This window comes from Nematolebias whitei, unplaced genomic scaffold (genome assembly GCF_014905685.2).
Source record: "Nematolebias whitei isolate Nwh7 unplaced genomic scaffold, NemWhi1 Nwh_scaf_131, whole genome shotgun sequence".
NCBI lineage: Eukaryota > Metazoa > Chordata > Actinopteri > Cyprinodontiformes > Rivulidae > Nematolebias > Nematolebias whitei.
Window position 1 is genome coordinate 1 of NW_023618676.1, and position 13,287 is coordinate 13,287.

The window sequence follows — 13,287 nt, forward strand, 5'->3', positions numbered from 1 at the left end:
TTGACACGTGACTTGTTGACACTTGTTGACACGTGACTTGTTGACACTTGTTGACACGCGACTTGTTGACACGTGACTTGATGACACCGTGACTTGTTGACACTTGTTGACACGTGACTTGTTGACACTTGTTGACACGTGACTTGTTGACACCGTGACTTGTTGACATTTGTTGACACGTGACTTGTTGACACTTGTTGACACGTGACTTGTTGACACCGTGACTTGTTGACACTTGTTGACACCGTGACTTGTTGACACTTGTTGACACCGTGACTTGTTGACACGTGACTTGTTGATGCGTGTTGACACTTGTTGACACGTGACTTGTTGACACATGACTTGTTGACACTTGTTGACACGTGACTTGTTGACACGTGACTTGTTGACACCACGGTATACGTTGAAATCGATCCACACCACGATTCAAACAGGAACAAGCTGAGTGTCTGTGTTAGGACGCTGCTAAAAGAGAAACTATTGAAATTCTTCTAGTTGTCTGGTAAACAGAGTTTATTTGAGCCTAAAGTTTTATGCATGTGTGACTCAGCTTGATAAAAACTCCAACAGCAGATTTATAACTACAATGCTTCAGTAAAGTTTGAAGCACGTGTGTTTTGTGTGTTAAGGTGTGGACAAGGCTGCGTACCTGATGGGCATCAGTGCCTCAGAGCTGCTGAAAGGCCTGCTGAACCCTCGAGTCAAAGTTGGGAATGAGTTCATTGTTAAAGGGCAGACAGTTGAGCAGGTAACCAGTCCGTCAACCACCGTGAACCATCTCAACCAGCCACCTTTAAACTAAACTCGCCTTGTTCTGCCCGACCGCAGGTCAACTACGCCGTGGCGGCCTTGGCCAAAGCCACTTATGACCGTATGTTCAAGTGGCTCGTGGGTCGAATCAACTCGTCTTTATACACCTCGCTGCCCCGACAGTACTTCATCGGAGTTCTCGACATCGCCGGATTCGAAATCTTTGAAGTAAAGACAAAAAACCAGGAACTCTTTCATTTACTGGAGCCTGACCGATATGGAAATTTTGGCTTTTGTTGACAGCGATACTGGGAAGGGGAAGGTGACCGCCGATTACCGATAATGGCTAGAAATGTTTGAGTTTTGTCGACCACCAAGAATCTGAGTAAGCAGCGAGTGCAGTGGGGCTTCTTGGTTAAGTGCAGCTGTTAGCAACCATGAAGCTAAGCTAATCAGATCCAGCTGTACGTAGTCCCACAGCAGGTTTACAAGTGGAGCACTGGTCACAAGAACAGTCTTCCTAACCTTCGTTCACATTTTCTATCCTCCACTACTCACCATAAAGTTATCAAGCGTGTTACAAAAATAAGAATCAAACAGAAACGCCTTCCTGTTCATTGTTCCAACAGTCAGTCACGTCTGGTGAAGGTCTGATTAGATCACAGCAGAGTTTAGTTTTCTTTGTCGGGAAGTAAAGATTTCAGACCAACAATGCATTTCATCGAGGACGACAAAGATAACGTCACCAACACCGATATATTTGACCTCTACGCTAGATTTATTGTTCTGGATAAAGTTTTACAGGCAGGTTATCTAAACTTTAGCTAGCTAACTTGGGAGGCACGTACGTAGCTAACAACAAGCACGTTGGAGGATTGAAGAGACTTTATTGTGGATTTGTTTTACAGATCAGTTAAACTCAACTCACCATGACCTGTTCAGAAAAATACACTGCACAGAGTTGCTTTGTGGAAAAGTCTTCAAATGACACTCTTTTAAAAGAGCATTTGTTCCAGATGAAAGTTTAAAGTAACAAGCGGTGCACGGTGTCTCCTGTTGCTGAGGGGTTTGAACTGTGATTGTTTAGAGTTTTGAAGACTGGAATTGAACAGGGAATGAAGTAAACCTAAATGTGTTTTTGGTGCAGGATATTCAAGAGGGTAGGAGTTACTCTGGAGAAGAACAGAGGAAGGTTTTTTGTTGTTTCTTGTCCGAGGCGGAGGAGAGTGACGGATCCTGGTGAGAAGAGGGAGACGTTTTCTCCACCAGCAGGCGCAGTGGTGGAGCTAAGGGCTGGCCACTGGTGGACGTCAATACCACACATTAATCTGCAGCCACCCCATTTCTCTGAGAAAACTACACTTTTAAGTGATAAAAACTAGAAAGCAGTTTTCTCAAATGACAGAGGTGGTCAGTTTACATACAGGTATGACTGTGGCCCGCTACGATTTTGTCGTGACAACCCAATTTTCTACTGGGACCTTTCTTACGCCTAGCTGTAGAAACACACCAAAATGGAAGTTGGCACGTTGCTTATTTTTCAAGTTATCCAACTCACTAAGTTTGAATATATACAGACGTACGGACATGGCAGCCATTTTTTAAAGTTACCGTGCTCACAACATGCATGGACGGACGGAGGGTACTTCCATTCCCCCTTTTCGCTCCTCGAAAGGGGACAAGAGGGGTTTCCAACACAAGCCTCTAGGTCTTTTAGTTTCTGATAAATAAATGTCATAGCCCTGGTTTTAAAATGAAACTAAAACTGCAGTTTCTCATTTCCTGCAGTTAAACAGCTTCGAGCAGCTGTGCATCAACTTCACGAACGAGAAGCTGCAGCAGTATTTCAACCACCACATGTTCGTCCTGGAGCAGGAGGAGTACAAGACCGAGGGGATAGAGTGGACCTTCATAGACTTTGGTCTGGACCTGCAGGCCTGCATTAACCTCATAGAGAGGGTGGGTTTGCTTCCTATCTGTGAACTGAGTGGAAACATGCAGGGTGGTTGAAAATACACTTAACGAATCTTTGTGTTTAGCCAATGGGGATTCTGTCCATCATGGAGGAGGAGTGCATGTTCCCCAAAGCCACAGACCACAGCTTTAAAACCAAACTGTACGACCACCACCTGGGAAAGTCCCCGAACTTCCAGAGACCACGACTTGACAAGAAGCGCAAATACGAGACCCACTTTGAGGTGGTTCACTACGCCGGAGTGGTGGGTAGCAGTTGATGTTACTTATGATCAGAAGGAGTTTACAGACTCTTACATGAGATGCTTCAAAGGTCTGGATGATCTACTTTAAGTCTTATTACAATCATCAAGTTTGGGCTTCTTATGTAGTAACACTAAAGATCATTGTAAGAACGCTCATTTAAAAGCTGAGGCATCTAGATGGAGTCTAAAGTGTTAGTTTAGAAGTTTGGGACATTTGAACGGGTCTGAATTTGGTAAATATGAAGTGATGTTCCTCCATCACATGAAGATAAAAAACATTTAGCTCAGTAAAAGCAGGAGCAGCACCCCATCTGGCCTGGAAACGTTGAGGAAGCTGGTAATAGGCCTGTCACGATAACACATTTGGTTGGGCGATTAACTGTCTCAGACATTATTGTGATAAATGATAATATTGTTTGGAGACAGTTTTAAACTAATGATAATAACTAGTCCACCTGTATCTAACACGAAGCTTGTTGTGAAGGTGCCGTACAACATCACAGGCTGGCTGGACAAGAACAGAGATCCCCTGAATGAGACCGTGGTGGCGCTCTTCCAGAAGTCCTCCAGCAAACTGATGGCTGGGCTGTTTGATTATTACATCTGCGCTGAGACGGGTAACTAATCGTCTCCTCTGAGGGAGCAGGCTGTAAAACTCCCAACGACTATACAAGATGAGCTAAACTGTTTGTGTTGTTTCAGCGAGTGGACACAAGAGTGAGACCAAACACAGGAAGAGGAAAGCTGCGTCTTTTCAGACCGTGTCACAGTTGCACAAGGTGAGTTCGACAGATGTGGCAGCGCAACACGAAAGCTGATCAAAATCTAAACAACGCTTACAGAAACAGCAAAACAACGTGGGCTAAAAAACTTTCAAAAGTACCAAAGGTCCAGAAATGATATTTTCCATCCATCCATCATCCTCCACTTGTTCTGGACTCAGGTCTCGGGGCAGCATCTTGAGCAGGGAGGTCCAGACATCTCTCTCCACAGCCTCTTCCAGCTCTTCTGGGAGAACTCCAAGGTGTTCCCAGGACAACAGAGAGACGTAGTGTTTCCAGTGTGTCCTGGGTCTTCCCTGGGGTCTCCTCTCAGTCGAACATGTCCAAAGCACCTTCCTTGGTAGGCGTCCAGGAAGTTTCCTTAGCAGATGTTTGAACCACCTCAGCTGTCTCCTCTGGATGTGGAGGAGCAGTGGTTCTCCTCTGAGTCTCTCCTGATAACTGAACTTCTCACCCTGTCTCTAAGGGAGAGTCCAGCTACCCTGCAGAGGAAACTCATTTCAACCTCCTGGATCCACGATCTCATTCTTTCAGTCTCTACCAGAGTTCAGAAATTTTATTTTGAGAGCTAAATAAATCAGGTTGGTCCATTTGAACCCCTTTTCTCATCCTGGTAAAAACCAATGCAGACAGGATTCTACATCGTGTTACAACCTTTCATTCTGAGATTTTGCTTTTGGAAACTTTAATTCCTCTTTTTCTGGATGTAAATCACAGTTTTTGGATGACTGTTTCCTCTGGTATCAGATGCTGTGCAGCTGGAAGGATTTTTACTGAAACTTTTTTAGTTTTGGACATTTGTTATGATGCGTAACCATGGCAACAAGGCAGTTTTCTACAACCAGCAGCTGATTAACATCTCAAAGCTCAAATAATATCTCAACTACAGCCCCAAATCTCAAACAAGTTGAAAAGGATGTTCTGTGGATGCATTCTCATCTACCTGCCAGCTGTGCTCGGGTGCCTGACCACTGAGATCCTGGAACTAGCAGGAAACACGGCTCATGACAGCAGAAGGACAGGATCGTCCCTCAGCACCTACAGTTGGCTGTCCGCAGAGAAGAGGAGCTCGGCAGACTGCTGGGAGGAGTGGTCATCGCTCTGGGAGGAGTTCTGCTCGGCATTGGGGCGGTCCTACAGCCCGGGGGAACCGAGAGGCCAGCTGAGTCTGGGTGGACGGATCAGACGGCATCTGCAGCCAGTTTCTTAGGATCCACTGTGGGATGGACCTTTACAAGAGATCCTTCCTGTCTACAGCATCAGCATCTATAACGTCTCTTAATGAAATGAGGATAATGAGTTACAACAACAAATAATTTCCCTTTGGGATTAATAAAGTATTTTTGAATTTAATTTGAATTGAACTGAACCTAACTGTTTTTGTTTTTTTAATACCATGTTCTTTTATTTGTTATTCTCAATTTGTATGCTTTTTATGATTGTCCACTGTTGTCATCACTCTGTTAAAAACAGGTCTCTCTCTCTAAATGAGTCCCCGAGGCTCAATGGGACTAACCTGTTTAAATAAAGGTTGAATGGAGTCCAGAGGCCATGGATCCAGGAGGGGAAACCAGCTTGGATCCAGGTCATGTTCTTTTGGTCATGACACGTTTGTCATGATCACGTGAGAGTTAGAACACAGGCAGACCAATAAATCTTGAGCTTTGCCATCAGCTCAGCTCCATTTTCACCAGAATCACCACCTTAACCTGGTGGAGGGGTTTGAGTACCCCTCTGCTCCTGGTCTCCCAGGGCAAATTATATATATATATATATAGGATACCCTCCTGGAGCCACGCTTGAGGATGTCTCAGTAGCTCAGGCAGCATAACAGATCAGTGGTTAGCACTGTTGCCTCGCAGCCAGGTCTTAGTTTCGATCTATGTTAGATCGATCCCCCACACGGACCTTGGGTCTTCCTGTGTGGAGTTTGCATGTCCTCCTCATGTTTGGGAGGGGTTCTCTCCAGGTACTCCAGTTTCCTCCCACAGTCCAAAACCTGCATGTTAGGCTGTCTCAGGCCCAGGCCTCCCTTGCAAAAGAGATTTGTGATAGCAATGGGATTTTCCTGGTTAAATAAAGATTAACTAATAATACCGAGTGCATGGAAGTACACAGTTGGTTTTATCAAAGTCTTTAGAGAAAAACCTTAGTGGAGTAGTCAATGTCAGGTGCACGTGTTAGGCCAAGGTGAGGCCATAGGCGTTCCTGGCATCATAAACTGGCCTTGGGTATGTGAAACTTTCTAGTCTTTAAAAAAAACATAAATAGTGGTTCTGACATTTTTATTGGGCTTGATTAGGTCCATATTCCTGCAACATAGGAAAGACTTGGCATTTGCCAAAAAGGTGTTTGATTTCTATGACATGTATAAGAGAGCGTTCACTTCTGAAATTCATCAATGTAATTTAGACGTCACTGTTTGTTTTTATTTACAAGGGTATAGTAGGTAACTTAAGTGAACTTTAAATAACTTTGAGTCAACTCTCATACAATTTAAAGGGATTATAGTACTTTACCCAGTACTGTGTAAATCATAAAACTGATGGTAAACAACTTGAGTCAAAATAACTTGTTCTAATGAGATGAGTCCAGAATCAGAACTTCCTGGCTTCTAAACAATGTACAAGAAGTAATACAACATTATTATTCAGCTAATCACCATTGTTTGGTTTAATTGCAGGAAAATCTGAATAAACTGATGGCGAACCTCCGCAGCACTCAGCCTCACTTTGTCCGCTGTATAATCCCCAACGAGACCAAGAATCCAGGTAAAATAATCCAACATTTCTGATAAATCACAACCAGACACTGTACGGTAATAATTACCTTTAATATTCTTATCACTGCTGCCGTAAGGTAGCTTCTGTGAAAATTTAGGTGTCCAGAAATTAAACATATGTCCTCAAACATTTCATCTGGTAAAATAAAGGTCTAATTTAAAAAAATTAAAAAATTAGTTTATTTCCTATGCATAGTTTTGTTTTCAACCAACAGTCCAACTTTTAGAGTTTACGGGTAAGTTCTGTGTTTACCTTTTTTAACATTTGAACACAAGAACTAGAAATGAGACCATTTGTTTTGTCCATGTTTGCCCAAAGAGACAGTGAGCCTCAACAAGCAGGTAACGAGTGAAGCACTGAACCAATTCAATGAGCACGCTGGCTGATGTGTTTTATATATTTTAAACACCACAAAAATAGGACTATCTAAATGTTTTGTTCCCAGGTGTGATAGATCCCTTCTTGGTCCTCCATCAGCTGAGGTGTAATGGCGTCCTCGAAGGAATCAGGATTTGCCGAAAGGGCTTTCCGAACCGTCTCCTGTACGCCGAGTTCAAACAGCGGTGGGTTCTAAATGTGATCATTTTATTACTGTGCAAAAGTCTACAACCACCCCTGATTTTCACCGGCCACCATGAAAAACAGCTGAACTTTAGCGTGGTGGTGTTAGGGTGAATTTACCTCCAGTGTTAGTGCTGCTACCGCTCCAGATTTAGTTACAAACACATTTGGTTTGCTCAGATTAATTAGCTGTGAAGCCTTTGGAGTCAGCCCATCAGCTGTATAGTTAATGATTACTTTCTAATAAATTGATTACAGTCCTTTTGGGGTGGGCAAAACAACTCCACTAAAGTAGCAGCTGAGAGTCATTCTTAATACATTCTCTGAGTGCTAACAGATTAAACTCTTTGCTTTAATCTTTGACATGCAAGGCCACAGGAGACATACATTTAAGGAATGCTACGGTGACTGTTTTAGTTTTACTGCAGAGGAGTTCATGCCTTGAAGACTTCTAATGTCGTCTGAAGCAACGACTCTTCAGACATAAAAAGGCTCTCAAAGTCAGTGTTTCCCCTACCATTATGCAAGGAGGGTGCCCCGCCCCCTCAACGCCCTGCCTACTGAATACATCTTTTATCTTCCACTTGTCCGCCTTAAATAACTGAGTTGTGTCCAATGTTCACTTCAACCCACTACACTCCTCAACTTCATTAACCCATGTTATTGTTTCAGTTACCGTATCTTAAACCCTTCTGCCATCCCCGAGGACTCGTTTATGGACAGCAGGAAGGCTGCAGAGAAGCTCCTGGGCTCTCTTGATGTAGACCACACCCAGTACAAGTTTGGACATACAAAGGTACAGGGAACCCGTACTAATGTCGTTGTCTTGGTTTAGGTTGCCTGATGGTTGCATAACATTCTGTTTTTGAAATATAACCTGCTCCGCTTTAGGTTTTCTTTAAGGCTGGTTTGTTGGGTCAGCTGGAGGACATGAGAGACCATCGCCTGTCTCACATCATCACCGCTGTTCAGGCCATGTGTCGAGGGAAGCTGATGAGGATCGAACGACAGGATTTGACATTGAAGAGGTCAGTATGAGGGTAAAAACAAAAGGTTTGAAGACCACCTTAATGTTTCTTGTACTGGGGGGCGTTAACTCCACATCTTTAGGTGCATCTCCATTTTTAAGTACCACTCTAATTACTTTATATTGGGTTTTACTCAAGTGTAGGTGTGTCTCCATTGGGAGTGTGTCCGTCACTCTGTGGGCGGCAGCCTGATTTCTTTATATTTTTATTTGTCCCAGCACTGTTCATACATTCAAGTGAAGAATGTTTTTCAGACACCTCTCGGTACACTTGCTCGTTCCTCATGGCTCCATCAAGCTCACGCTGTATGCACCTCATCATTGGTCCATGTGAAACATGAGGTTTGCAGTTCGCCATCTTTATCTCGGGAAAGTACGTTCTGCAATGATCGGATTGAAAATGGTGCTTCAGGAGGAGCTTGCAAGTTCATCCTTGGTTCATCCAGTGACGGGCCGGTCAACGGCTGCAGTTTGCTTATGTCAAAATCGCTTCCTCGGCTTGTCTTGCTTGGAACCACGACTGAGACGGGTCCAATAACAGGGCAGGAACAGGCAACAGAGACACAATTGGCCGATGCTGAGTCGATGCGAACTGATTAAAGCCAGGTCCGTGGAGAAGCAGCTTTAAACTGGATCATCTCGCTCTTTCTCAGACATCTCAACACCTATTTATTTTTTAATACACATACCGTGAGCTGTTTGTAATTTTCTACTTAAACTAAACTGAGCGGTTGAGAAGAATCGGTTGGTAGAACAATGATGAAACTAAATAATGACTTGTCTGTCTAGTCTTTTTGAGCTTTTGTGGGTTTGAATTATTCCTTTCAGGGATGCTTTGATGGTCATCCAGCTCAACGTCAGGGCATTCTTCTCAGTTAGAACTTGGCCATGGATGATGATGTTCTACAAGCTCCGTCCACTACTAAAGAGCGCCCAAGTGGAGAAGGAACTGGCTGCGCTGAAAGAGGACTTTGCCAAGTTAAAAGAGGCCTTTGAAAGGTTGGTCTGCAGATTAAAACGAGCTGCTCAGAGACAGACTTCTAATGGTATCTGATGGTTGCGTTTGTGCCCATCAGGTCTGAGGTGAAGCGGCGGGAGGCCGAGGAGCGGCAGGTGGTGTTGGTTCAAGAGAAAAAAGATTTGGCTCTACAGCTTCAAGCAGTGAGTTAAATTTTAGGAAGCCGTGATGCATTTCGTTTCTACGTTTCGTTACATTTAGAGCCTGTGCATCGACGCTGTTAAGACTGTTTATTCCCCCATGATGAACACAAAGAGATTGCCTTGAATTTTCTACAACTATGTGCATTTTGCATTAGAGCCCAACTGGTTTATCGGTAGGGACGATATGTTAGGCCAATATGGACGTTTGGGGACATATTCTGGTGATAATTGTCCCAATATGCTCCCATATAAGCACTTCTAATTTTCACCCCCAAAATGCTGGAACCAGCCGTGTCCTTACTTGCAAATGGCGTAATTGTACAATGTATCCAGCAGAGGGTGCATGCGGACTACTTTCAAGTCATGGCCATGCTACTTGACTCCACACAGCCGAAGAAGGGAACAACTAAATACTGTGTAGCATCCACCAACGTTCAGTCAGGTCATCTGGACGGTTTCGTTTTTTGCTGAGATGTTTCGTCCTTCAGCCGAAGGACTTCTTCAGTCTGAGAAGCCACAAACAAACTGGAGTCCCATAAATGACCTGACTAAACGTTGTTGGATTTGTAACCTGGATTATTGGGCATGAGCTGAGTGTGGAGCACATTTTGCTGAACACAGCAGTTTAAGTTTATTGTAAATGATCTGTAAAATAAAACAAAAAATTAACTAAAATAATTTCTCTTCAATCCTCCAACCTGCTTGTCATTAGCTACGTGCCTCAAATTAGCAAGCTAACATTTATCATAGGCTATTGCCTGTAAAACTTTATCCAGAACAATAACTCTAACGTAGAGGTAAAATATATCGGTGTTAGTGACGTTAACTTTGTCGTCTTCAGTGAAATGCATCGTTTGTCTGAAATCTTTACTTCTCTAAAAAATAAATAAACCCTGCAGCGATCAGTACTAATGAGACCTTCACCATAAGTGACTGTCGAAACAATGAACAGAGAAGGTGTTTCTTTATTTAATTTACATTTTTGTAACATATTTGATAACTTTATAGTGAAAAGTGGAGGATAGAAAATGTGAACGCACGTTAGGAAAACTGTTTCAAGACTTCAAGTGTTAAAACATGTTTAAAAATAGCTGTTTACTTAGAATCTTGGGGGTAGACAAAGCAAAAATAATTCAGACAATATATAGTTTATCGACATTAGCCTTCCCCTCCCAATATCGGTATCAGAGATAGCCAACATTTCCATACCGGTCCGACTCTATTTAGCATATAATTAATACACAGTTGGTTGTGTAAATATTGTTTGCAGGCAAAAGTTAGACTTAAAGCAGTCAGGCTGGCCCCTATCTATATACATATACTGTATATATATATATATATATGAAAATATTTAATCAGATTAAGCAAAAACTTGACAAATGACTTCAAAATTGAATCATTCTTCCGCTGACTCATGCCCAGCTTTGGGCACAACTTTTGCACTGTATTGTATATATTTTTTTCATCCTAATTATTCAGGAGCAAGACAACCTAATGGATGCGGAGGAACGCTGCAATCAACTGATTCAGTCTAAAATCTCCCTGGAGTCAAAGCTGAAGGAGATGCAGGAGCGATTAGAGGATGAAGAGGAGGTGACTGCCAACTTGACATCCAAGAAGCGTCAGCTGGAGGACGAGCTGGCATCGCTAAAGAGAGATGTTGACGACCTGGAGATGACACTGGCCAAAGTAGAGAAAGAGCGACACAGTGTTGAAACCAAGGTGTGGCACCACACAGCCGTCTTACTGCTGGTTTCATTCACTTCCTTCTTGTGCAGGTTATGAGGCTTTCTTTCTTTTGTCCAGGTGAAGAACCTGTCACATGAGATGTGTGTTCTGGATGAATCCATTGCATCTTTGAGCAGAGAGAAAGCGGCCCTGTTGGAGGCTCACCAGCAGGCACTTATTGACCTCCAGGCGCAAGAGGACAAGGTCAACATGCTGGCTAAAGCCAAAGCTCGACTGGAGCAGCAAGTGGACAATGTAAGGAAGATTGTCCCTCGAAACTTTAATTCTAACATCGAACATGATAACTTCCAGTTCCAGGGCGGTCTGTTTTCTAAGAGGCAGTTAAACCCACAATGGGATAATCCTCTCAAGTTGAATCAAAGGCAAATAAACTTTTTTTATTCTTCAAGATATTTCTCTTCTAAAATTAGGAGCTCTTTGTGTGAGAGTTAAATAAGTTAAGCTGCCTTTAATACTAGAAGGAGCCCCTACCCCTAGATTACAAGTGTCCCCTTGGCTGTTCATTTGGTCCCAACCTACAAATTTTTGGGAGGTCCCAAAAATAGGGTATTTGTCCTTTTAAGAGTTCTTATAAAATCTGGACAGCTCTTTAGGACACGTACATTTCTTTCAAATGTTTATACGTAAAAGGATACACCTTTGATTTTTGCTATAGTTTCAAAATACTGTTTGACATTGTCTAGCTTCTGAAAGGACATTCCTTTGATCCTTTCTTCTGTGCAGGCTGAGGCTTCCTTAGAGCAGGAAAAGAGGGCACGAAGCGAACTGGATCGAACTAAACGTAAACTCGAGGGTGATCTGAAGCTGTCCATGGATTCAGTGAAGGACTTGGAGAACCAGAAGGAAGAGCTGGAGGACAGACTGAAGAAGTAAGGATTGTTTATTGACCATTTAGGTGCTTTTGGACCACAGAGGACTGGTTCAAAATCCTTACAACCATTTGATGTAGGTTTTTTGTTTTTGCATCGGGGTTACTGTGGCCAAGTTGGCAGCTGTGTTGTGCAACCACACTGTGAAATATCACACATAGGTCCTTATAACCTGCAGAGTGTCCTTAGAGCTGCTTGGTCCAAATGCACCCAATGACTCAAGAGCCAGTCACTTAGGGTCAAAATGTTCATTATTCTCTCACCTTTTACTCTTCTTAAGAAAAGACTTTGAGTTGGATCAGTTTCAAGCCAAAATTGAGGATGAGCAGAGTGTGGCTGCTCAGCTTCAGAAGAGGATGAAGGAGCTTCAGGTTGGTCTGAGAACAGGGATTATGCTGCTTACTGATCTTCCTCCTCGCTGGTGCTGCTTCAGCATGCTTTGATTGTTCTGCAGACTCGCATTGAGGAGTTGGAGGAGGCGCTGGAGGCAGAGAGGGCGTGGCGACTCAAAGCTGAACGTCAGAGGAACGACATGGCCAAGGAGCTGGAGGAGCTGGGAGAGAAGCTGGAGGAGGCAGGAGGAGCCTCGGCTGCTCAAATCGCCCTCAACAGGTTGTCTAAAATTAGGCTAACTTAGGCCCAATCCAGAAACTAAATGTTATTTTCCATAGTTGCTTTTTAAAATTAAAATTAGGTGTATGGTTGCTTTATTTAAATTTGAATAAATGACAGTTCAGAAGAGTTGGTAGCTAAATGGATTAGTGTTTCCCATTTCTAAAAATTGTACATAATTTCGTATTGAACAGAAAGCGAGAGGCTGACTTTCAAAAGATGCGGCGGGAGCTGGAGGAGGCGGGGCTTCACCATGAAGCTACAGCCGCCACTCTGAGGAAGAAGCACTCAGACACGGTGGTGGAGCTCAGCGAGCAGATCGAAGGTCTGCAGAGAGCCAAACAGAAACTGGAGAAGGAAAAGACTGAGATCAAGCTGGAGGCTGATGACCTGGCTGCAAACGTAGAGCAACTGACCAGAACAAAGGTGCAAACAAACAACAAACCTACGTTTTTAAAAAGTCAGTTGTCTTAGTGTCCGTCACGTGGATAAGGTACAAATAGTGCTGGGTGGTATACCAGTTCATCTGGTACACTGGTTGTAATTTCCCCTCCGGTATGAATTTTTCCATATACCGCCACACTAGCAGAGAAAACGGCTTTAACACTTCAACATGCAACAGTTTATATAATGTTCACCGCTAGAAGCTGGAGAGCGCAGCGTGGAATGGCACCGCCGCCAACAGACATACAAGGTAGAGCGCAGACAGCCAGGTAGCACAACAATCTGTTAGCTAACTGCTGGTCCTAAGGTGGAATAAAGAACAGAAAACAG

The 13,287-nt window shown here is 43.4% G+C and overlaps 1 protein-coding gene across 1 annotated transcript in view; it reads left to right on the forward strand.

The window, feature by feature from the left end:
* Nucleotides 1-629: 629 nt before the first annotated feature.
* LOC119429223 (myosin-7-like) overlaps nt 630-13,287 on the forward strand; it is a gene marked incomplete at its 5' end in the record, with an annotated part of 31,682 nt that continues 19,024 nt past the window's right edge. Inside the window, 19 exons of the mRNA XM_037696897.1 lie at nt 630-748; nt 829-978; nt 2,539-2,709; nt 2,790-2,969; nt 3,454-3,586; nt 3,672-3,748; nt 6,435-6,522; nt 6,980-7,097; nt 7,768-7,891; nt 7,987-8,123; nt 8,951-9,121; nt 9,199-9,283; nt 10,763-11,005; nt 11,090-11,266; nt 11,756-11,901; nt 12,182-12,272; nt 12,356-12,513; nt 12,708-12,939; nt 13,158-13,207. Coding sequence (XP_037552825.1) covers nt 630-748; nt 829-978; nt 2,539-2,709; nt 2,790-2,969; nt 3,454-3,586; nt 3,672-3,748; nt 6,435-6,522; nt 6,980-7,097; nt 7,768-7,891; nt 7,987-8,123; nt 8,951-9,121; nt 9,199-9,283; nt 10,763-11,005; nt 11,090-11,266; nt 11,756-11,901; nt 12,182-12,272; nt 12,356-12,513; nt 12,708-12,939; nt 13,158-13,207 — 2,650 coding nt within the window. The remainder of the gene's footprint in view (nt 749-828; nt 979-2,538; nt 2,710-2,789; nt 2,970-3,453; nt 3,587-3,671; nt 3,749-6,434; nt 6,523-6,979; nt 7,098-7,767; nt 7,892-7,986; nt 8,124-8,950; nt 9,122-9,198; nt 9,284-10,762; nt 11,006-11,089; nt 11,267-11,755; nt 11,902-12,181; nt 12,273-12,355; nt 12,514-12,707; nt 12,940-13,157; nt 13,208-13,287) is intronic.